This window comes from Mercenaria mercenaria, chromosome 13 (assembly GCF_021730395.1).
Source record: "Mercenaria mercenaria strain notata chromosome 13, MADL_Memer_1, whole genome shotgun sequence".
NCBI classification, from domain to species: domain Eukaryota; kingdom Metazoa; phylum Mollusca; class Bivalvia; order Venerida; family Veneridae; genus Mercenaria; species Mercenaria mercenaria.
The window spans coordinates 74,629,900-74,656,354 of NC_069373.1; the positions used below are offsets into that span (position 1 = coordinate 74,629,900).

The 26,455-nt window shown below is 37.2% G+C and overlaps 1 protein-coding gene across 1 annotated transcript in view; it reads right to left on the bottom strand.

The window, feature by feature from the left end:
* Positions 1-13,637: 13,637 nt before the first annotated feature.
* LOC128548044 (uncharacterized) overlaps positions 13,638-26,455 on the bottom strand; it is a 56,126-nt gene continuing 43,308 nt past the window's right edge. The window contains exon 7 of the mRNA XM_053522336.1: positions 13,638-18,264. Within this exon, the coding sequence (XP_053378311.1) occupies positions 15,638-18,264 (2,627 nt within the window). The 3' untranslated portion in view covers positions 13,638-15,637. The remainder of the gene's footprint in view (positions 18,265-26,455) is intronic.

Sequence of the window (26,455 nt, forward strand, 5' to 3'; positions counted from 1 at the left end):
TATTTAACAAAAATTTTAGCAATTTTCTGTTCTTTACACGGGACATTAGATACTTTTTTCGCACCTATTACACAAGTATTTCATTAGAATTTATTCGTTATACATTGTATTCATTTCTGATCTGAAATTTAATCCAACGAAAGTATCTAAACTGTACCAGAGGGAAACATTTCAATACGATAGAGTGTTATATTTTATGTTTTGTGATAGTATTTATTATCAGATCAGAAATCAGATTAACTTGAATAATTGAATAATTATTCAGACTGAATAACAAGGATAGATCTAGATGAAACTTTAATAAACAATAAAACCTATATACGTAATAATATTTGCAGTTTAACATAATATTTGCAGTTTAACATATTTGAGAATTATTTTCTTTCCTTGTTGTTTTTAAGAAAAGGGTAAAACATAAAAAAAAATAATAATAAAAAACCTAAAATGTTGGCCCAAATGAACACAGGTGGTAATTATTAGGTGTGGATTCCTCCTTCGTTATGAAAACACATGTGCATCTGTTCACTGTTAATTGATAATCTAATTAAGAGGTAAACATCTTTTTGGCGTAAAACGGCACGCACTAGAAAACTGTTATCAAATTAATTCTTTAAACGGCATTTAAATTTAGTACTACATAATAAAGCCATTTAGATTTCGGAAAATGTAAGAACATTTCAGGCAATTTCGAAATAATGATGGTGAGCTTTATTCGATATCTAGGTGCATACCTGGATGAAAACTTGAATCTAAAAGAGCATGTAAAACGAAAGTGTAGAATAGCAATGCTCAACTACTTCAGAATAAAATGTATCCGGAAATATCTTACCAAAGAGGCTGCCGAAACTCTTGTGCTGTCATTGGTGATATCCCATTTAGATTATTGCAATGTCATTCTGTATGGTATTGCTCAAAGCGAGGTAAACAAAATGCAACGAATTCAGAACATGTGTGCAAAACTTGTCCTAAATCGAAGAAAATATGACGGTTCCAAACAAGCGCACTATGACCTTCACTAGTTACCCATCAAAGCCAGAGTCACATTCAAAATGCCTACCTACATGTATAATTGTTCAGTTGGAAATTCTCCGGAATATCTTACAGCACTTCCAACAAACTCAGACAAGGAACTTGCGTTCTTCAAATTCCGTTACTGGGTGTTTCCTTGTTCCTTTCAACAAGCGCAAAACGTTCAGCGACAGAAGTTTTGGTACGAATTTCCTCTATAAATAAGGAACTCAGACACATTAGATGTTTTCAAAAAGAATTTGAAAACTCATTATTTTGGAAATTACTTTCAACTCTTTTAGAGACTGTGACTGTGATTTTTAAGATATACAATGTACTGGATGATTTTTACTGTGTAAATACATTCGAATATGAACAATTTTATCACAAATACAAATTACAGTTGTTTTGTAAAAACTTATGGACATGCCACAATAACTCACTTTTACTTACTTACTAACAAAACAGCTATCTTACTGTATCTTAATATTCTAATATTTTATTAATCTTACTAAATAGTTTATTCACAATGATATTTATGCTCATCTATTTCATACATCTTTAAAATGTCTTAAATTTTAGACGTACTTTTTATGTGTTTGTAAAACGCCATTGAATATGTTTTACGTAAAAATAGGCGTTTAACCAAATAAAATAGTTTCAGTTTCAGTTTTTAGTTAAGAATAACCAAGAATAAGCAGTTCCAGTTCACTAACAGGGGAAACAATGGACTAGTCTGGAAAACTGACGAGGTTGGCAAAGAATTGACTAGTTAGTTTCCCCCATAAGAATGATCAAGAGTAATCAGTTGCAGCTGGAGTGAAAAAAATTGACTGGGGTGGGGGGGGGGGGGGGAGAGAACTGACCAGTTAGTTTCTTCTCCGAGGAAAACTGACTTGGGAAAAAACTGACCGTTACCCGGTACATTATACAAACACATCACCGGATTGAAAGAGTACTCTGTAAGCTTGTATTAAAAGTCTATTCTATCAAGTGTCTTTATTCTGTCCGAGTCTTGGGGCCAAATTTGGACCACCATAACAGTCAGCGCCCTCAAGTAGGACGACCAAAGTTAAAATTAATCCAAAAGCATAAGTCATAAAATAGTGGTCCCATGCCAAATTTGTTCAAACTGGATGGGAATATTTTGTGTGGTTACAGGACCATGACTTCTCTTATGACACTAGTACATGTACTGGTGTTTCCAGGAAGCGGACTCGAGAGTGGTTCCAATAATCTTGAAGCTTTCATCACAATCGAGCTGAAACAAATTAGTATAAACTAAGGAAAACTTTATTATTGATCAGTACTTTATGAAGACTTCTCCAGAAGGCTTAGACAACATATTTCACTTCAACTAGTTATTTTGAAAAAAATTTGTGCAGTCCAGATATCTTTATTCTTGCACAGATACTCTCTAAAAAGGAGGTTTAGCTTAATCATGTACATGCAATCTGATCGATCACCTCGGCCTTTAACATATTGTTTATGCTACGCAATAGCGTATTATACGGAAGATACGGAAATACGCGATGTTTCACGACTGATTGTACATGTAGTATCTACTTGCATTTAGAAATACTCCCAATAATGGCAATATTTAAAAATTTTCAACAACATTGCATACTGCAATACGTTGTTGTTCCCGCAAAGGATTAAAACTCCTCATGTATATTAGATGGACACTTACCTAACTTTGTCAGACAAAATCATCGTACCATTGACCGGCCTCAAGAGTTCTTTAGGTCAGGTGAGCGACTTAGAGCCATCAGCACCCTCTTGTTAATAAGTTATAGCTGTTAGAAGTTTAAAACTGTTTCATGGGTCAAATCCTTAATTTTTTTACGATTTGTGAAAATTATTTATTTTATAAGCAATCTTTTCACAAGCATCTTTTTGTACAACAGTAGTTGTACTAGAAATTGTTTTGCTAAGTTCTCTGATGTGACGTAAGGATTTCTATTCTTTTAATGTAGTGTTGGGAAAACACGATCTTAAAAGGAAAAAAAAATATTTGTTTGAACCATAATGATATTAATTCCCTGCCACGAGTGGTGGGGAGTTATAGGAATGGTCTCAATCTGTTCGTCTTTCTGTCCTTCCGTAACATTTTGTGTCCGCTCTGTATCTCCTCAACCCCTTCAATGATTTTCAGGAAATTTTGGTCAAATGATCACCTCAACAAGTCAATGTGCAAAACTTATGAGTCAGCCATGTCAGCTCAAGGTCAAAGTCACAACTCGAGGTTAAGTTTAAGCCCTTCATTTTGTGTCCGCTCTGTATCTTCTAAACCCCTTGACGGATTTTCATGAAACTTGAATCAAATGATCACCTCTTCAAGAATATGTGCAGAATTTATGAGTTATCCATGTAGACTCAATGTTAAGGTCACAACTCAAAACGAAAGGTTTGAGCCTTCCATTTTGTGTCTGCTCTGTATCTCCTTAACCCCTTGGGGGATTTCATGAAACTTGGGTCAAATTATCATCTCATCAAGATAATGTGCAGAAATCAAGAGTCAGCCATGTTAGCTTGAGGTCAAGGTCAAAGGTTTGAGTTCTGTATCTCCCAAACCCCTTGAAGTATTTTCATGAAACATGGGTCAAATGATCATCTCATCAAGAGGATGTGCAGCACGAAAGAGTCAGTCTGGTACCACCTTAATGTCTTAGAAACTTTATGTCTAAAAATTCAAAAATATGTTACCCTGATAATTTTCCATTGGTTGGACACAATATATAGGCAACCTGCATGACAGTTTTCACATGCCAATTTCATTTCATACTTTATAGTTTTCCTCGCGTAGGAAAATGGAGCTGTCAAGACGAAGCACTGTTTATTCAATTTCTTTAAAACAATACAATGGTGATATATATCACTGGAATATCATATTTCATTAACAATCATAGTAAAGCACGTTCTCGTAATGTACAACTGTTTATGGTGAAATATATTTGTCCCTTTGCGAACCTTATTTGGAAACTAATACTTACAATGCATTAGGTAAACAACCATGATTGTTCCGTTGGCAATGCAACACATGAATACTGAAATCACGATTGTAACAGAATCGATCCCCGAGCCTTGTTGGACGGCTTTAGTGTACGAGTAGGAATATAAATGGCTAAATGCGCCACTTCAATAACACAAGAGTAAGTTTGATCCCCAGACGGGGCATATGTACAATTTGATAAAAGACATTGTGTCTGAAATATTTATCCTCCACCTCTGATTCATGTGGGGAAGTTGGCAGTTACTTGCGGAGAACAGGTTTGAACTGGTATAGAATCCAAGAACACTGGTTAGGTTAACTGCCCGCCGTTACATGACGTAAATACTTCAACTGTTGAAAAACGGCGTTAAACCCCAAACAAACAAACATCAATAACACAAGAGACCTTTTTAGCTCACCTGAGCACTTCGTGCTCAAGGTGAGTTATTGTTACCGGTCATTGTCCGGCGTCCGGCGTGCGTCATGTGTCAAAATTTGCCTTGTGAACACTCTAGAGGACACAGTTGTGACCCAATCTTTATGAAACTTGATCAGAATGTTTGTCTTGATGATTTCTAGGCCAGTTTAAAAACTGGGCCATGTGAGATCAAAAACTAGGTCAGTAGGCTAGATCATAGGAAAAGCTTGCGAACACTCCAAATGCCATAGTTGTGACCCAATCTTTATGAAACCTGGTCAGAATGTATGTCTTGATGATCTCTAACTTTGAATCTGGGTCATGTGGGGTTAAAATTAGGTCATCCTGTCAAATCAAAGTAAAAGCTTGTGAACACTCTAGAGGCCACAGTTGTGAGTCAGTCTTTATGAAAATTGGTCAGAATGTTAGTCTCGGTGATTTCTAGGCCAAGTTTGAAACTGGGTTATGTCTGGTCAAAAACTAGGTCTGTAGGCCAGAACATAGGAAAAAAATTTGAACATTGTAGAGGCAACAGTTGTGACCTTATCTTTATAAGAATTGGTCAGAATACTGGGCCTTGAAGATCTCAAGATCAAGTTCGCAACTGGGCATGCAGGGTCATAAACTAGGTCACTAGTTCAAGTCAAATGGAAAGTTTGTTTACTCTCAACAGGCAAAGTTTTTTGACCCAATCTTAATGAAAATTGGTCAGAAATTTTGTCTCATGAAATCACTAGGTAAACCTGTTTACACTGTTATGATGTGTTACTCAGGTGAGCTTGTCAGTCTGTCGGTAAGTTGGTTTTCATGGTTTCCGGACAATAACTCATCAGAATGTTTGTCTTGATGATTTCTAGGCCAGTTTAAAAACTGGGCCATGTGAGATCAAAAACTAGGTCAGTAGGCTAGATCATAGGAAAAGCTTGCGAACACTCCAAATGCCATAGTTGTGACCCAATCTTTATGAAACCTGGTCAGAATGTATGTCTTGATGATCTCTAACTTTGAATCTGGGTCATGTGGGGTTAAAATTAGGTCATCCTGTCAAATCAAAGTAAAAGCTTGTGAACACTCTAGAGGCCACAGTTGTGAGTCAGTCTTTATGAAAATTGGTCAGAATGTTAGTCTCGGTGATTTCTAGGCCAAGTTTGAAACTGGGTTATGTCTGGTCAAAAACTAGGTCTGTAGGCCAGAACATAGGAAAAAAATTTGAACATTGTAGAGGCAACAGTTGTGACCTTATCTTTATAAGAATTGGTCAGAATACTGGTATTTGTCTTGATGAACTTTAGATCTTGATTTTATATGGGTCATGTGGGACCAAAAACTAGGTCACCCGGTCAAATCATAGGAAAAGACTGTGAACGCTCTAGAGGCCACAGTTGTGACCCAATCTTTATGATACTTGGTCAGAATGTTTTTCTTGATGACCACATAGTCAAATTTGAATCTGGGTTATGTGTGGTCAAAAACTAGGTCACCCTGTCAGATCAAAGGAAAATCTTATGACCATTATAGAGGTCACAGTTGTGACTCAATCTTTATGAAACTTGGTCAGAATGTATGTCTTTATAATCTCTAGATCAAATTTGAAATTGGGTCATGTTTGGTCAAAAACCAGGTTATCACGTCAAATCAAAGGAAAAGAGTGTGAACACTAGAGGCCACGGTTGTGACTCAATCTTTATGAGAATTGGTCAGATTATTGGGCCTTGAAGATCTCAAGATCAAGTTCGCAACTGGGCATGCAGGGTCATAAACTAGGTCACTAGTTCAAGTCAAATGGAAAGTTTGTTTACTCTCAACAGGCAAAGTTTTTTGACCCAATCTTAATGAAAATTGGTCAGAATATTTGTCTCCATGAAATCACTAGGTAAAACCTGTTTACACTGTTATGATGTGTTACTCAGGTGAGCTTGTCAGTCTGTCGGTAAGTTGGTTTTCATGGTTTCCGGACAATAACTCATTAAAGGCTTGACATATTTAAATAATTATTGGTACACAGGTGTAACATTAAAAAAATTAGGTCAACTTCAACTTTAAGGTCAATAGGTCAAAGTTCAAGGGTCCACCTACCCTGAAGAGTTTAACAGTTCTGGATGAAAACTTTAGTACGCTTGATCCTAAGACCATGAAAGTTTATATGGGGGTTGGTTTTGACCAGCAGATGACTTTTGTAGATTTTGAGGGCAGTTGGTCAAAGGTCAAGGTCACAGTGACTCGGACAGTTATACATTTGCGGGACGATAACTTGAGTTTGTTTCCGGACGGTAACTTTAGAACGTTTGGGCCTAGGATCGCGAAACTTAATAGAGAGGTTGATCATGACCAGCAGATGACCCCTATTGATTTTGTGGTTCGACTTTGACATGGCTTACTTGTGACAAGGCCGTATTGTGGGGCTATAATTGGTCACTCCGACAGCTCTACTGATTGATATAGCAGAGTAAAACACAGTATATTTTTAGGCAATGCCTCTAGTACCAGATGTCTAAAGGCATAATTGAAACGATAGTATCAAACCTTTGGTCTTGTTTCGTTGCATGTTTGTAGGAATATAAATTGATATGGCCATACTTTCAGCAGCAGAATCAAACAAGCTCACCGTGTTTTGTTCTATGGCAATACCATAAATACTCGATGTATTGTAATAAGACTGGGCCGCAGCAGACACAATCCAAAAATAAGCGTCAGGGTATGCATGCAAAACGGAAAATGACAACAAATTACTAGGAAATGCCAATAGAAATGACATGCCAATAAAAATGAAAAGAGAGTACCAGAAAATGCTAACCAGACAACATATATCATAATAAAGGATTAAAATACCCCACACCATGTCAAATGTACGGTTTTGGACGAATGAACAGACAGACCCGGACGGACAACTTCATAACTATATCCCTCTGACTTCGACAGGGTATAGAAATTTTGCATTTATTGGGTCCAGAGGGATAATACTGTATGTGAGCAAAGGTCAGTTTATTTATTTATTTTGTTGGGTTTAACGTCGCACCGACACAATTTTTAGGTCATATGGCGACTTTACAGCTTTGAGGGTGGAGGAATTACCCAGATGCCCCTCCGTGCATTATTTCATTACGAGCGGGCACCTAGGTAGAACCACCGACCTTCCGAAGCCAGCTGGATAGCTTCCTCACATGAAGAATTCAACGCCCCGAATGAGCCTCGGACCCACATCGATGAGGGGCAAGTGATTTGAAGCATTTATTGGGTCCAGATGGATAATACTGTATGTGAGCAAAGGTCAATTTATTTATTTATTTTGTTGGGTTTAACGTCGCACCGAAACAATTTTTAGGTCATATGGCGACTTTACAGCTTTGATGGTGGAGGAATTACCCAGATGCCCCTCCGTGCATTATTTCATTACGAGCGGGCACCTAGGTAGAACCACCGACCTTCCGTAAGCCAGCTGGATAGCTTCCTCACATGAAGAATTCAACGCCCCGAGTGAGGCTCGAACCCACATCGATGAGGGCCAAGCGATTTGAAGTCAGCGACCTTAACCACTCGGCCACGGAGGGTCCTGAGCAAAGGTCACGTGCTAATTAATAATGAAGGTAACTTTGGTGATTCTAACTAAAATATTTTATTATAAGCATTTACAATTACATATGGTGGACAGGCGCACAAACAGTCTGATAAAGCCAAATCTGTATCTATAGGATAATCGAATGCATGCATATTCTTCATATACAGTCACACATGTCTACAAAGACCACCCTTGGGAGAGCCAAAATGTGGTCTTTATTAGCTCACCTATCACATAGTGACAAGGTGAGCTTTTGTGATCACCCTTCGTCCGTCGTCCGTCGTCAGTCCGTGCGTGTGTCCGTGCGTGCGTCCGTCCGTCAACAATTTCTTGTCTGCACGATAGTGGTTTCATTTATGATTTTATTTTAACCAAACTTGCACACAACTTGTATCACCATAAGATCTTGGTTCCTTTCTTAAATGGCTAGATCCCATTATGGGTTCCAGAGTTACGGCACCTGAAAGGGCCAAAATTAGCTATTTTGACCTTGTCTGCACAATAGCAGCTTTATTTATGAATTGATTTTTACCAATCTTGCATACAATTTGTATCACCATAAGATCTTGGTTCCTTTCTGGAACTGGCCAGATTCTATCATAGGTTCCAGAGTTATGGCCCCTGAAAGGCCCAAAATTAGCTATTTTGACATTGTCTGCACAATAGTAGTTTTATTTATGATTTGATTTTTACCAAACTTACAAACAACTTGTGGTACCATAAGATCTTGGTTCCTTTCTGGAACTGGCCAGATTCCATTACGGGTTCTAGAATTATGGCTCCTGAAGGGGTAAAAATTAGCTATTTTGACCTTGTCTGCACAATAGCAGCTTCATTTATGATTAGATTTTAACCAAACTCGCAAACAACTTGCATCACCATAAGATCTTAGTTCCTTTCTTGAACCGGCCAGATCCCATAATGGGTTCCAGAGTTATGGCCCTTGATAGGGCCAGAATTAGCTATTTTGACCTTGTCTGCACAATAGCAGCTTCATTTATGATTTGAATTTAATCAAACTTGCACAAAACTTGTGTCACCATAAGATCGTGGTTATTTTCTTGAACCGGCCAGATCCCATAATGGGTTCCAGAGTTATGGCCCCTGAAAGGGCCAAAATTAGCTATTTTGACTTTGTCTTCATAATAGCAGCTTCATTTATGATTTGATTTTAAGCCAAACTTGCACACAACTTGTATCACCAACTTGTTTTTTTATACGCACAAAGGGACGTGTCATGTTATAGCCTCGATGTCCGTCTGTCTGTCTGTTTGTTGGTTAGCCATTTCCCTTCCGCTCTGTAACTCTTGAACCCCTTGATGGATTTCATAGAAACCTGACACAAATGTTCATCTCATTGAAACGATGTGCAAAGCACATGTTTCGGATGACTCACTTCAATGTCAAGGTCACACTTAGTGGTCAAAGGTGATATGACTTTGTTTTGTGTGAACATTGCTCTGCATTTGCGTTGCATTGCAGTGCTCTTGTTTTTATTTGGCAGATCCTTCTTTTGTTCACTTACAATAATTTTTTTATGCCCCCATTTTTTTTTGGGGGGGGGGGGGCATATAGATTTGCTCTTGTCCGTCCGTCTGTCCATTCGTTCGTCCGTCCGTACGAGGTTAACCAAATGGGACCCAATACCCCTTACTAGAATGACTTGATACTAATGTAGATGTAACCTGTGACCATTCCTCATCTTCAAACATCACCTGACCTCAGTTTGACCTTGACCTTGACCTCGTTTTGGACTTAGGTTGCTTTGTATGGGCCATCTCTTGGTTAACCAAATGGGACCGTTTCCTCAAGCATCAATAGCCCTTACTAGAATGACTTGATACTAATGCAGATGTAACCTGTGGCCATTCCTCATCTTCAAACATCACGCGCCTCAGTTTGACCTTGACCTTGACCTCGTTTTGGACTTAGGTTGCTTTGTATCGACAAGGATGCCACAGGGGGCATCAAGCGTTTACTGAACGCAGCTTCTTGTTTTAATTACTTCCCTTTTATGTTACTATAAATAGCTTATTTAGTAACCTTTTTATTATTGGCTGTAGGGAAAAACCGAGACCTCTTTTCTGTGGTACAATTTTGATGGTACCTCCAATTTTTAGGTGTATTTTGACATATCTGTACCTTGTAACAATTTTTAGCTCACCTGTCACGTAGTGACAGGGTGAACTTTTGTGATCGCCCTTCGTCCGTCCACAATTTCGTGTCTGCACGATAGGGTTTCATTTATGTTTTATTTTAACTTGTATCACTATAAGATCTTGGTTCCTTTTTTGAACTGTCCAGATCCCGTTATGTGTTCCAGAGTTATGGCCCCTGAAAGGACCAGAATTAGCTATTATGACATTGTCTGCACAATAGCAGCTTCATTTATGACTGGATTTTTACCAAACTTGCAAAAAACTTGTATCACCACAAGATCTTGGTTCCTTTTTTTGAACTGGCCAGATTCCAGAGTTATGGACCCTGATAGAGCCAGAATTAGCTATTTTGACCTTGACTGCACAATAGCAGCTTCATTTATGAATTTAATTTAATTACAACTTGCACAAAACTTGTGTCACAATAAGATCTTGGTTCCTTTCTTGAACCAGCCAGATCCCATAATGGGTTCCAGAGTTATGGCCCCAGATAGAGCCAGAATTAGCTATTTTGACCTTGTCTGCACAATAGCAGCTTCAGTTATGAATTTAATTTAATCAAAACTTGCACAAAACTTGTGTCACTATAAGATCTTGGTTCCTTTCTTGAAACAGCCAGATCCAATAATGGGTTCCAGAGTTATGGCCCCTGAAAGGCCCAAAATTAGGTATTTTGACATTGTCTGCACAATAGCAGCTTCATTTATGATTTGATTTTAACCAAACTTGCACACAACTTGTATCACCTCAAGATCTTGGTTCTTTTCTTGAACTGGCTAGATTCTATTATGGGATCCAGAGTTGTGGCCCCTGATAGGGCCAGAATTAGCTATTTTGACATTGTCTGCACAATAGTAGCTTCATTTATGAATTGATTTTTAGCCAAACTTGCACAAAACTTGTATCACCATAAGATCTCGATTCCTTTTCATACGCTTGAAGGGGCGTATTATGTTATCGCCTTGGTGTCCGTCTGTCTGTCTGTCTGTTGGTTAGCAATTTCCCTTCCGCGCTGTTACTCTTGAACCCCTTGAAGGATTTCAAAGAAACCTGACACAAATGTTCACCTCATCGAAACGACGTGCAGAGCGCATGGTTCGGATGGCTCACTTCAAGGTCAAGGTCATACTTAGGGGTCAAAGGTAATATGTTTTTGTTTTGTGTGTATATTGCTCTGCATTTGTGTTGCATTGCAGTGCTCTTGTTTTTTTTTTTTGGCAGATCCTTCTTTTGTTCACTTACAATAATTGTTTTTTAAATACTTCCCTTTTATGTTACTATAAATAGCTTATTTAGTTAATTTTTATACGCCCGAAGTGACGTATTATGTTATGACGCTGGTGTCCGTCTGTCCGTCCTTCCGACTGTCCGTTAGCAATTTTGTGTCCGCTCTGTAACTCTTAAACCCCTTGAAGGATTTCAAGGAAACTTGACACAAATGTTCACCACACCGAGACGACGTGCAGAGCTCATGTTTGGATGTCTCGCTCAAAGGTCAAGGTCACATTTAGGAGTCAAAGGCCATATCAGTTTGTTTCGTGTCCGCTGTGTAACTCTTGAAACCCTTGAAGGATTTCTAAGAAACTTGACACAAATGTTCACCACACCAAGACAACGTGCAGAGCGGATGTTTCGGATGACTCGCTTCAAGGTCAAGGTCACACTTAGGGGTCAAAGTCATATCAGTTTGTTTCATGTCCGCTCTGTAACTCTTGAACTGCTGGAAGGATTTCAAAGATACTTGGCAGAAATGTTCACCACACTGAGACGATGTGCAGAGCGCATGTTTCGGATGACTTGCTTCAAGGTCAAGGTCACACTTAAGGGTCCAAATGTCATATATGACTTTGCTTTGTGTATTTTGTTCTGCATTGCAGTGTTCTTGTTTTTATTTGGCAGGTCTACTTTTTGTTCACTTACAATAATTTTTTTTGAATTACTTCCCTTTTACGTTACTATAAATAGCTTATTTTGAAACTTTTTTATTATTGGCCTTAGGGAAAAACCGAGACCACTTTTCTGTGGTACAACATGGATGGTACATCCAATTTTTAGGTGTATTTTTAAAAACCTGTACCTGATAAGGATTTTTTGTGGACTTCGAGATTTGTTTTTTGAAATTTTCCTTTTGTTGTTCCACTCCTTTGGGCTACAACAGTCAAGTTCTTTAAATTTTGCTCCCATCCTATTTTGTAATCCTTCGGGCGTATATTGCCCCGCTTGGCGGAGCTCTTGTTTTATTATTGGCCGTAGGGAAAAACCGATACCACTTTTCTGTGGTACAACATGGATGGTACCTCCAATTTCTTCCCTTTGTTGTTCCTGTCCTTTGGCTATATAGAAAACTGATTTCAAAACATTTTTACATATAGAAAACTGATTTCAAAACAATTTTACACAAGACTAATGTTACTTGGTTGATCCGCTACTATATTCCTTCAAATAATTTTGATTCAGCGAAAAACATGGCCCCAAGGGGTTTTGCTTATTTTCCCTATATGCCTATATAGAACTTTGAAAACCTTTTTGTCAGAAACTGCTGGTCCGTTTTCAAAATAATTTTACACAAACGTTTCTTGGGTGACCCTCTACCAAATTCCTTCAAATAATTTTGATTCATAGAAAAAGTGGCCGCCTGGGGGAGGGGCTCATTTTCCCATATGGCTATACAAAAAACCTTGTATGAAACTACCGCCTGATTTGAAAATAATTTTATTTGAAGTAACTTTAAGAAAATTTCAACTTTATTTTCTCATATTTCTTTTGATTGATCTTGATTATGATTTCTGACCTTCTTGTTTTTAAGTGCAATGATAACAGGTGAGCGATATAGGGCCATTATGGCCCCCTTGTTGGGAGGTGGTCTTTATTCACATGTTAAAATACACTGTAAATGTTAAAATGGAGAACAAAACGTGTGGTCTTAGAGCTAGGTGGTCTCTGCTCAGAAGTGGTCTGTAACACAGATTTGACTGTACATTTGTCTGTCTGCCTATTGCCCATATTCCATACAATAATATCTTGCAATACTGCAGTGATGACAGGATCCTTTATTTGTGACTGATGGACAAACACACAGACGGATGAACGGACGGAAAAAGAAAATAAATGAATGAACATTTTTCTTCGGTGTACAAAGTGTCATGCAAAGGTCTTTTGTATATTGTCGCTAGATCGGCTTTGTTGCCAAATTTTTATTTGTTACTATAACGACCAAATTTGTTGTCATAGCAACAAAAGATGTGCATATTTTCCATTTCATTTGCACAGAAAATCTTTCATTTTTTCAATTATCGTAGGATTTCACTTTGTATGACTTGACAGACGGAGACATACCACATTGGGAGTAAGATAATTTTTAAGGAATTGCAGCTCATTGAAGATAAGCCCTCTAGCATTTCATGAATGAATATTGTCTAAACTGGACATGAAACAGAGCAACAAACGGCTCTGTGGTTATATAGCAAAACAATGGAAAGTGTTCAGTAATAACTCAAGTCAAAACTCAGTTACATATTTTAATTATCTTCACATTTTAATTTTCTTCATATTTTTTGCATTTCCAATAAAAATACATATAATGCACATAATTTTGCCTCTCATTTTGCAAAATATATGTCATACATAGTACTTTCAAAATATTATAGGGAAGCATAACAATAGTCATAAAAACAAAACATATACATGGATATAACAACCACAGAATCTGAATAGGTAATAAAATGTATTTCATAAACTAGCTGCTTTACAAATAATTAAAGTTATCGCATGTCTTTTCCTACAAGTAAAACCGATATTGTACAGTTGGCATAGGTCATGCTAATGAGCTGAAACACTGAAATACCAACAAAAGATCATCATAAATAATATACGAGCCGTTCCATGAGAAAACCAACATAGTGCGCTTGCAACCAGCATGGATACAGACCAGTCTTCGCATCAACACCGTCTGGTCAGGATCCATGCTGTTCGCTAATGGTTTTGTCTGATTGCAATAGACTCTGAAAGCGAACAGCATGGATCCTGACCAGACTGTTCGGATGCGCAAGCTGGTCTGGATCCATGCTGGTCGCAAACGCACTATGTTGGTTTTCTCATGGAGCGGCTCATATATACGAGTCAATACAATGACAATGGCCTCGATTCAAAATGAATATGTGTATGTGTAATAAAACAACCAGTGAAAGAAGTATTGCCATGCAATACAAACTCACCTATTGGAAGCTAGCTACAATAATCTCAACCGTAGTACCGGTATAAACTAATGATCTGACATTCTGTCCATAATGTATATACAATATTGTACTATATATACAATATATCATAGACACTATGTTTGGATTAAAAATTACATATATAAACATCGATAGTAACAGAAATATACTAGTATTTGACTTTATCAACTTTATCAAAAACTTAACCAAAAAATTCAAAGTTAAAAAGGGGCATAACCCTGTCAAATTCAAATCAGAGTTGAGAGGATTGTTTCTCCCGGTGTAGACTTTAAAGGCATATAACTATTATAAGTTTCAAGTCCAAAGCTTTGATAGCAATAGATATATTTGACCTTCTAAAAAAAATCTAAGTTAAAAAGGTATATAACTCTATCAAAATTCAAATCAGTGTTATGGGGATTGTTTCTACTGGTGTGGACTTTGATAGTAAACAACTGTTTTAAGTTTCAAGTCGAAAGCTTTGTTAGTAACAGAGATATTTGACTTGATAAAAACATAACAAAAAGTCCAAGTTAAAAAAGGGCGTAACTCTGTCAAATTCAAATCAGAGTTACAGGGATTGTTTCTCCTGGTGTAGATTTGAAAGTACATAACTATTAAAAGTTTCAAGTCAAAAGCTTTGATAGTAACTTAGATATTTGACTTTATAAAAAAATAAGTTCTTAACAAAAAAATCAAAGTTAAAAAGGGACATAACTCTCATGACTTTGATAACCGTCAAAAGCTTTGGTAGTAAGAGATGGTCTATTTGACTTTTAATACGTTTTTCTACACGGATATATCATATATGACAAAAGTAAGTTATTTTACTTGTTTTTATTAGACCGTTTACCAAATTTATTCATTTATTTAATGTTACACGTTACAGAACTGCATGAGTAGTATGAAGTAGGCACTGAATAAAGCACATTTTGTTCAAGTGTCAAACGATAAAACTTTACAATCGCCGTTCCTTAAAATTTTTGTTACAGTCAAATATCTCTCTTGAAACTTAAAATATGTATTTACTATCAAAGTCAACATCAGGAGAAACAATCCCCATAGAGTTATGCCATTTTTATCTTAGAATTTTTCGGTTAATGTTATTACTATTAATTAGTCAGTTAGTTTTATCAGATTTGATCCATGTCTATTTCACTCGCGAGCGGATATTTTTAACTCTGTACAAATACATACATGTCATATGTCACTGTGTTGTTTTTCATGTTACATATATTCAATGAGTAATGTTTATGAAATATTTACTCAGTGAGTCTAAGTTTGATTAACTTAATGTAGGCCTACTCGACTTCCAGCTTCAGTAGTTTGAAACTCAAACGCGCACTGGTTTAACTGATTGATTCCATCAAACCCGACTATGAAATTCTCCGATGCTTTTATATATTTTTTAACGTCTGCAAATTTTCTTTCCGGTCTTATATTACAATCTCGCATTATAACTGTCACTGACTGTGGAAGTTTCTCTACAACCGTAACTAGATTACGTAATGATGAACCAGACATTGTTACGTTATCCAAGTAAACAAGTTCTATATGTACCATTTCGGGTGACAGACAGAGTGACCTTTCACCTAGGTTGATATTCTGTAACGTAACGTCTTTTACTTGAACCAACAATGGTAATGTCTGCAGCCATGTTTCAATGTCATCGGAAGATTCTAGATAACTACACTGAATTGCGCGTAGTTTACTGGCTGCTGGCAACTCTCCCAGGAATGACGTCACCAGACCTGGTTTAGATAAATGTCCTACATCACAGTCCTCTAACGACGATACATTCACTTTTAACTGTGACACAGGTATAGTGTCCAGTCCTAACGCACATAGATCTGAATGCTGGGAGAAGTCCAAATTCATTTCTCCGCAGGAAATTTCGTGTGTGTTACAATGTAAGTCGTACAATCTAATCTCCGCCATTGATTTTCTGTTTATAATATAATTCAGAAACTCCTTCAGCACATCGTGCTCAAACTCAAAACTTTCAATACAAATTGCTCGTAACTGAGAAATATTTTGGAATGTTTTAAACAGTTCACTTGAACATGAACTACATTTGGAGATAAAGTTATTACCTTGCCGTGTACGTGATATAACAGTTACACTTTCCAACGACTTATTTGTCAACAGCCGAATAATTTCCGCGTCCTTACATTCCCCGTCGTAGTAGATTTTCTTGACATTGTACATGTCATCAAATTCACACTGATCGGTAAGCTCACGTAAACTATGAACACTTTTTCTGATGAATATTGACTGCATATTAATTTTACTGTGTTTTGCCAGCCATTTTAAGTCCAATAAGTGTTTTTCTTTTTGATAGTCGTGGTCGATGATAAAATCCTGGAAACAAAGAGAAGTGTTGTCCGTGTTTTCTTTCAAACAAGAAATGTACATGTTTTGTATGTCTTTCAGAGGATCAATGTACCTGTAATCGAAGTTTGCCATGGATCTGAATGTTTTTGTTATTTGATCTTCACTGATTACAGACTTTAGCTCGTGTGATATTGAAGACATGATTTCTGCATTCATTCCGCTGATGAAAACAAAGACTTTCGACATATCAAGAATATTTTGCACACTGTTGAACCTTTGTTGCACTAAATTTTGGACATCATTTTCATTTTGGCAGCAAATGTGCAGTGCACAGAAATATTCCTGCAGTGTTTTGTGGGAAAACGAGACTTTAGAACTCTGACGGGTTAATTTTACTTCCTTACTTTGTGTTAATATGCCCGAGAGAAGACATAATTTCAAATCATCTTTGTTTAAATACTTTTCAGAGACCGACTTACTAAATACCAGCGTGCTTTCACGGTTTTCACTGAATAATGTTTCAACTGCTAATTGCCCTAAAGCTGTCAAAAGTGAGTAGTATTTCTTATAATTTACAAGTTCACTGAAGCATTGTGAGATATCACTTTTGAGTGGTTCGCGCGCCTGTTGTATGTCCGGATATTTTTCAAAAGTTCGTTTAAGGAGCAGTTCGACAATTTGACAGTATAACTCGTATTTAGACCTTCCTAGATCCATTCCATCACACCATAAACACAATAGATACATCAGTAAAAGAGGAGTAGTTTCCAAATCTGAAATACCTTTATGTTCGACAATGGAATTAAAGTCCTGAAAGTGTTTTTCATTGTTAATATTGCCAATCAGAAGTGAGATCACATTTTTCTTTAACGTTTTGGCAGACGTTTTATTAAGTCCGACAATTTCCAACTTTTGCTCTATTTGACTTGATCTTAAACTGATGACACTCAACTTCCACGGTCTACTTGTTGTGAGGATTGTACATTCCCTAGCTTTCCTGTGTGGAATGTCACTTGGTCCTAGCATACAGGCATACTTTGGGTGTATCCACTCGTCTAAACCATCCAGAATCACCAAGACTTTTCCCTTAGAAAGAATAGTTTCTATGTCGCTTAAAGTTACATTTGGGTGTGCCAGCCGTGGAATTATTTTTTTCACGATCATCTCATCAATGTCACATTCCTCGGAACAATCACGTAATGACAACAAGAACACAAATTCAAATTCTGACATTGTCTGAATATCTTCCTTCTTAAAGAATTTTTGATCACTTTTGATACGCTTTTTCGCTTGACACCACGTCAATACGAGTCGCATACTAAATGCAGTTTTCCCGAACCCAGCATCTGCAGTAAGGTAAATTTCACGACAAGTTTTGTCTTTCTTGCAGAACACGTCACGAAGCGAGGCGACTTTTGATTTAATTTCGTTGCCACCTCCAAACGACCTCTGATTTTCCACTGAATTTATGTCCGGAGTGACGTAAAACTTCAATAGAGGAGTGTCTTCTTCTTCTATCAAAGGTGATAGAGGCAGGGTATGGTATTGTTGCCTGTAGAGAGTTATCAGATCTTCCTTCAGGTCTGAAATATAAACAAACATCGTTTAAAGTACTTGTACATGTGTTGCAAATTATTTACCAACAAATTTTCTTTCTGGAAGAGAACATTTAATGGGTACAACGTAAGTAAGTTCCTGGTGACGCCTGTGAGGATTGCTGTTTTTAATTCATAACGTTATGCAACATTTATACACATTAACAAGAAGTTCATTGCCGCTTATTTAAGTGTATAATACAATGGTTATCACACATGTTCGCGTACGCGTCAGATTGATCATACATATATAGTATTTGAATTATCGTCATAGTGTTAGATTAAGGATCTTTAAGACAGTGTTAAGTTTCAGTTTGATATTTAAACTCTGCACATATCAGCATTGAAATCTATCAGAAAATAAAATTTTAACACAAAAACAAGGAAGAATATCCAACAGGGAAAGCCACATTCCAAAAACGCAGCCTCCCCGCCACACGATCAACACACGCACACAATACACACACACACACAAAGCACACACACAAGGACAAAACAAACAAATAACGGAACACAGCAATAAGCCGAATTCACACTCTCAGAATTCAATGAAAAGCACAGACAAATTATATCTACGTTGTATTTTTTTTTATTGATCCCGTTGTCTGATCAATTACTGTCATTGTTATTTAACTAATTTCAATGTTAAAGTTAAAGAGTTTTTTTAGACCGTTTTGTGGACCGAAATCCGGCCCCATTCCCCTGTCAAAAAGTATGTTTTTCCCTTATTTCTTATTTCTGAAAAAAAAATCCCATCAAAATCTTTTATTACATATCCCAACCAACAAAACCCTTTCTAGATGTACATAATAAAGTAATTTGTATCATTTAAAACATGTGATAATGTGTTTTTTAAAATCATTTTCTATTTTATTTTACCATATTTTATGAAAAACACAGTTTTATCACGACACACTGTTCCCACTATTTTAACGGTTACGGCGCAATTTACCCTACTTTCTTGAAATAAGTTCCGTCTACGATTGCTGTCATAGCTAACACAATCGGATGAGACTTTAAATGCCATATTTCTAGTTACTGATAACATTCCTGTTTCTATTTACTGCGACTACAAATGCCATGTTTCTACTGCTACTGCTATCACTATTTATTCTCTAGTCTGCGACTACAAAACATTGTTTCAACTGAGCTTGCTGCCATTGCTCTCCATACTGCGACTATAAATGTCATGTTCCCACTGCTACTGTTGAATTTGCTAACTCTCCATACTGCGACTGTAATGACCATGTTTCAACTGCTATTGTTATCGCTGCTATATACTGCGACTATGAACACTATGTTTCTGCTGCTCCGGCTGTAATTGCTATTTCAATATACTGCGATTACAAATGCCATGTTTCTACTGCTACTGATGTCATTGCTAATTCTATACTGCGACAACAAATGCCCCTTTTCTGCTGCTACTGATGTCATTGCTAACTCTCTATCCTGCGACAACAAATGCCCCGTTTCTGCTGCTACTGATGTCATTGCTAACTCTCTATCCTGCGACAACAAATGCCCCGTTTCGGCTGCTACTGATGTCATTGCTAACTCTTTATACTGCGACAACAAATGCCCCGTTACTGCTGCTACTGATGTCATTGCTAACTCTCTATCCTGCGAGAACAAATGCCCCGTTTCTGCTGCTACTGATGTCATTGCTAACTCTCTATCCTGCGACTACAAATGCAGTGTTTCTACTCTACTGCTGTCATTGTTATTGCACTTTCTAAACTGCGACTACAAATGTCGTGTTTCTACTGCTCGTGCTTTCATTGCTATCTCTCTATACTGCAATACAAATGTCGTGTTTCTACTGCTAATACTGACATTGCTAACCCTCATTACTGCGACAACAACTGTCGTGTTTCTACTGATACTGATGCGAAACTACATCTGTCGTGTTTCTACTGCTACTGCTGTCATTGCTAAACCTAAGAAGTGCCGAGAACAATGCAAGTGGAAATTGCAGACTCGGTTTGATTGAGTCTGTTCATGAGCAGTTATAGAAAATGCAACAGTGCCCACGCCTCCTAGCACCGGCTTAAGCGGTATTCAATTTTCAGTTCTAAATGAGTTGAAATCAGTTATACCGAAGGACCAGAAAGTTTATACAATTTATGAAACAACAGAATTAGATGAAAGGGTAAGAAAACACAAAAAGACAAATTTTATTTCTTTGTTAGCAGCCGACACTTGTCCAAATGTCATATATATTCCGTCTATGTATTCCATGAGTAAACAAGGCGAAAAATCAAACGCAAAAAAAGATATTACTATGTTGATTCTTTCATAACTTCTACATACATTTCATCAAAGTGTATTGCTTTAAAAAATTATTTACTCTACTCTTCTGAGTGTAATACGCTATCGCCAGAAAAGAATAGGTTTATGAATAGTGTCTATTACAGCAGGTTTATAAATACTGTCTATTGACACTTCCACTTCACACGTTTTTCAAGCCATGCGTATGAGGTTAAAGGAACACTGTATTACTCTCTTATATTTCGTAATTTTGCCTACAAAACCGCATGCACGTTTTTATACGATACGCATGTCTCCCGGAAGATTTTTCTTGCCACTAGATCGCTTCCGTAAATTCGTATGCTAATCAAAGCACTGAAAGGACTGATGCGGGCAGCGGTTGATAGCTTCTGGTAATGGGCATGGACAGTAAGTTTTTAAAGTTTGATGATTCTAGTTAAATTACTTTTCATTAATAAGCATTTTCAACCTTTTTTTACCAAAGGGCGAGGGGTTGGGGGATGGGGTGGAGGTGGGGGAGGTGAGAACTCTGCTTTCACTCAGTCAAGGGGGAAAATATATGAGCGAAACTGTGAGGTCTGGTCATTCTGGCTCAAAATCATTTTTTAATCATAAACGTTTTAATTTCTTAAAACAAATCAATGGGACACAAGCTGATTTTATAGCAACAAGGGGGATAATAATAAATTTGAGCGAAGTTCAGACACTAAAAGATGATTATGTGATGTTTAGCGATTCTAGTTATAATAAGAGCTCGTCTTGGTGCATTCAGTAACTGCAAAAGGAACAGAAATTATTTGGTTAATGTGCACTGGACATTCGACGTACTGACCTCAAAACAGTAAATATGATTCATTTACCAGTCTTAAGTGACCATATCAAATGTGATCTTAGATCAAAGAATTCTCTAGTTATCTGGCAGGAAGAATTTATTGTTCTGGGTCACTGTGACCTTCACCATACACCTACTTATCTCAAAATCAATAGGGTCATCTGCTAGTCATGACAAACTTCCCAATCAACATTCATGATCCTAAGCCCAAGCGTTCTTGAGTTTTCATCCAGAAACTGATTGGCCTACAGACCGACCGACAGTCATCATCAAACAATAGTATTTACAATATACCCCTCCTCCTTCGAAGGGGGCAATCAATTGTCAAACTAGAAGATGCTTTTGTAGAAAATCCCATGTCTCCCCCAATGCATAGTCTAGAAGGCAAGAAGTCAATAGGGAATAGAAGCGAATGTCGAAAAGATACTAACGGTTGGCTAAATAGGGATCATCTACTTGGCAGGTCCAATCAACCTTTCAACCAATCAAGTTTCAACATTCAGGGTCAAGTGTTTCTCAAGTTAACCGTTTTCCATGTTCAGACCCCTTTGACCTTGATCTTTTATCGAGTGACCCCAAAGTAAATAGGAGTCACTTACTCATCATATGAAGTTTCAACAATTCAGTTTCAAGTGGTTCTCAAGTTATATATCAGAAGACATTTTTTCCATGTTCAATGTTCTGTGACCTTGACGCTAGCTAAAGTGACTTCAGAAACAATAAGGGTCATCTACTCTATAATTTCTATCATCGTATGAAGTCTGACGGTTCTGTCAGAAAATGATTCTAAAGTTATTGGTCGGAAACTGTTTTCCATGTTCTGGTCCCTGTGCCCTTAACCTTTGGTCAAATAATTAAAAAGTCAATGGGGGTCATCTTACTCTACATGTCCAATCACCCTTTGAAATTTCAACATTCTGGGTCAAGTGGTTCTTAAGTTGTTGATCAGAAACGGGATTCCATGTTCAGGCCCCTGTGACATTGACAGGTGATCTTTCAAAATATTTCAAATGAGATCTCATCTTGGTAAAAGTAGGCTATGAATATATTATACATAAATTACATGGATAAAAGACACGTCTGAATTCAGTTCTTAAAAAAAGCAATCATAAAAGAATATTTACAATGAAATAATTGGACCCCTAATAGTAATCTGAAAACAAGAGCACCGCCTTGCGGGTGCTGACGCTCATCTGATTTTTTTTTGTGTAATAGAAATATTGTCCTACCCATGATTTTCTAAGTCTAAAAAGGGCCATCATTCTTGCAAAAAGCAGGATAGAGTTATGTTTCTTGATGTTCAGTGTCCACTTATGATGGTGAAAAACGGTTGCAAGTTTTAAAGCAATAGCTTTGATAGTTTATGAGAAAAGTTGACTTAAACATAATACTCAACCAAGAAAATGATTTTCTAAGTCCAAAAGGGGCAATAAATCTTGCAAAAAGCAGGATGGAGTTATGTTGCTTGCTGTACAGGGTCAGCTTATGATGGTCAACAAGTGTTGCAAGTTTCAAAGCAATAGCTTTGATAGTTTAAGAGAAAAGGTTGACCTAAACATAAAACTTAACCAAGAAATCTGATATTTTCTAAGTCCAAAAGGGTCCATAAATCTTGCAAAAAGCAGGATGGAGTTATGTTCTTGCTGTACAGGGTCAACTTATGATGGTGAACAAGTGTTGCAAGTTTTAAAGCAATAGCTTTGATAGTTTAGGATAAAAGCTGACCTAAACATAAAACTTAACCAAGAAAACTGATTTTCTAAGTCCAAAAGGGACAATAAATCTTGCAAAAAGCAGGATGGAGTTATGTTTCTTGATGTACAGGGTCTGCTTATGATGGTGAACAAGTATTCCAAGTTTCAAAGCAATAGCTTTGACAGTTTAGGAGAAAAGTTGACCTAAACATAAAACTTAACCAAGAAATCTGATATTTTCTAAGTACAAAAGGGGCCATAAATCTTGCAAAAAGCAAGATGGAGTTATGTTTCTTGCTATACAGGGTCAGCTTATGATGGTGAACAAGTATTCCAAGTTTCAAAGCAATAGCTTTGATAGTTTAGGAGAAAAGCTGACCTAAACATAAAACTTAACCAGGCAACGCCGACGCCGACAACCGCTCAAGTGATGACAATAACTCATCATTTTTTTTCAAAAAATCAGATGAGCTAAAAATGGTATTTGCTAGGTATATTCTCAAAGGTAACCGAAACAACTTTACCGTGCCAGTTTATATTATAAATTTCGTATATTCTATAGATTTTTATCAAGCTCAAGTAGGGACAAACTGCAAAGTGTTGGCCAGTGGCCAAAACGGCAGAGAATTCATTATACAGTTCATCTAAACAAGAAGGCCATGATGGCCCTCACCAGAGTTGATCTGGCCTACTGACCTAGTTTTTGACCCCATATGACCAAGACTTGTACGTGGCCTAAAGATCATCAGGACAAACATTCTGATTAAATTTCATTAAGATTTGGTTACTACTTTGGCCTCTAGAGATTTCAAAAGCTTTTCCTTTGATTTGACCAGGTGACCTAGTTTTGACCTCACATGACCCAGATTCCAACTTGATCTACAGATTATCAAAACAAACATTCTGACTAATTCTCATGAGTTTCAAACTTAAATTGTGGTCTCTGGAGTGTTGAAAAGATTTTCCTTTGATCTGGCCTAGTGACCTAGTTTTTGACCCCACATGACCCAGATGCAAACATGACCTAGAAATGATTAAGACAAACATTCTGACTCAGTTTCATACAGATTGAATTACAACTGTGGCCTCTAAAGTGTTCACAATTGTTTTCTTTGATTTGACCAGGTGACCTAGTTTTTGATCCAACATATCCCAGTTTCTAACTTGACCTAGAGATCATCAAGACTAACATTCTGACCGATTTTCATTAAGATTGAGTCACAAATGTGGTTTCTAGAGTGTTCACAAGGTTTTCCATTGATCTGACATACTGACCTTGTTTTTGATCCAACATGACCCAGATTCAAACAGGACCTAAAGATCATCAACACTTACATTCTGACCAAGTTTCATAAAGATTAAAACACAAATGTGGTTTCTTGAGTATTCACAAGCTTTTCCTATGATCTGACCTAGTTTTTGACTCTATATGACCCAGTTTCGAAATTGACCTAGAGATCATCAAGACTTACATTCTGACCAAGTTTCATTAAGATTGGGTCAAAAATGTGATCTCTAGAGTGTTCACAAGGTTTTCCTTTGCTCTGACCTACTGACCTAGGGTTTTGACCCCACATGACCCAGTTTCAAACTTGACCTAGACATCATCAAGCCTAATATCCTGATCAAGTTTCATAAAGACCGGGTCAAAATGCGGTCTCATGAGTGTTCACAAGGTTTTCCATTGATCTTACCTACTATCCTAGTTTTTGACCCCACATGACCCAGTTTCGAACTTGTCCTAGAGATAATCAAGACTAACATTCTGACAAAGTTTCATAAAGATTGAGTCATAAATGTGGTTTCTAGAGTGTTCACAAGCTTTTCCTTTGATCTGACCTACTGACCTAGTTCTTGACCCAACATGACCCAGTTTCGAATTTGACCTGAAGATCATCAAGACTAACATTCTGACCAAGTAGTTTCATAAAGATTAAAACACAAATGTGGTCTGTACAATGTTCACAGGCTTTCCCATTGATCTGACCTACTGACCTAGTTTTTGACCCTGCATGACCCTCGAACTTGACCTAGAGACCATCAAGTCTAACATTCTGACAAAGTGTCATAAAAATTGGGTCAAAGATGTGGTCTCTGGTGTGTTTAAAAGCTTTTCCTTTGATCTGACCTACTGACCTAGTTTTTGAACCCACATGACCCGGTTTCGACATTGACCTAGAGATTATCAAGACTAACATTCTGACCAAGTTTCATAAAGATTGGTTGAGTCATAAATGTGGCCTGTAGAGTATTCAAAAGGCAAATGTTGACGGACGACGTACGACGGACGCCGGACAATGACCGGCCACAATAGGTCACCTTGAGCACTTTGTGCTCTGGTGAGCTAAAAAAGGAAACACCAAACTAATGGTAAACAATAATAAAACACGAAATAAAACTGTAAATTTCTAGAGTGCCTCAAGTAAACGGTTTTAATGAGACAGAATTCTAACTCCAACATTAAACAAGACGACCATAATGGCCCTATATCGCTCATCTGTTATCATTGCACTTAAGGACAAGGTCAAAAAATCATAATCAAGATCAATCAAAAGAATCATGAGAAAATATAGTTGAAATTTTCTTAAAGGTAAAGACATATATGTCAAAATACACCTATAAAGTGGAGGTACCATCCATGTACCACAGAAAAGTGGTCTCGGTATTTCCCTACGGCCAATAATAAAAAAAGTTACTCAATAAGCTATTTATAGTAACATAAAAGGGAAGTAATTAAAAAAGATTATTGTAAGTGAACAATCGAAGGATCTGCCAAACAAAAACAACAGCACTGCAATGCAACGCAAATGCAGAGCAATAAACACACAAAACAAAGTCATATGATCTTTGACCCCCAAGTGTGACCTTGACCTTGAAGTGAGCCATCCAAAACATGCACTCTGCTCATCCTTTCGATGAGTTGAACATTTGTGTCAGGTTTCTTTTAAATCCCTCATGGGGATTCAAGAGTTACAGAGCAGAAAGGAAATTGCTAACCAACAGACACACAGACAGACGTACACCTAGGCGATAACTTGATATATCCCTTAGGGCGTATGAAAAGGAATCGAGATCTTATGGTGATGCAAGTTGTAAGCAAGTTTGTTTAATTTCAATCATAAATGAAGCTACTATTGTGCTGACAAGGTCAAAATAGCTAATTTAAGCCCTTTCAAAGGCCATAACTCTGGAACCCATTAAGGGATCTGGCCAGTTCAAGAAAGGAACCAAGATCTTAAGCTGACACAAATTTTATGCAAGTTTGATCAATTTCAAATCATAAATGAAGTTGCTATTGTGTAGACAATGTCAAAATTGCTAATTCTGGCCCTATCAGGGGCCATAACTCTTGAACCCATAAAGGAATCCGGCCAATTCAAGAAAG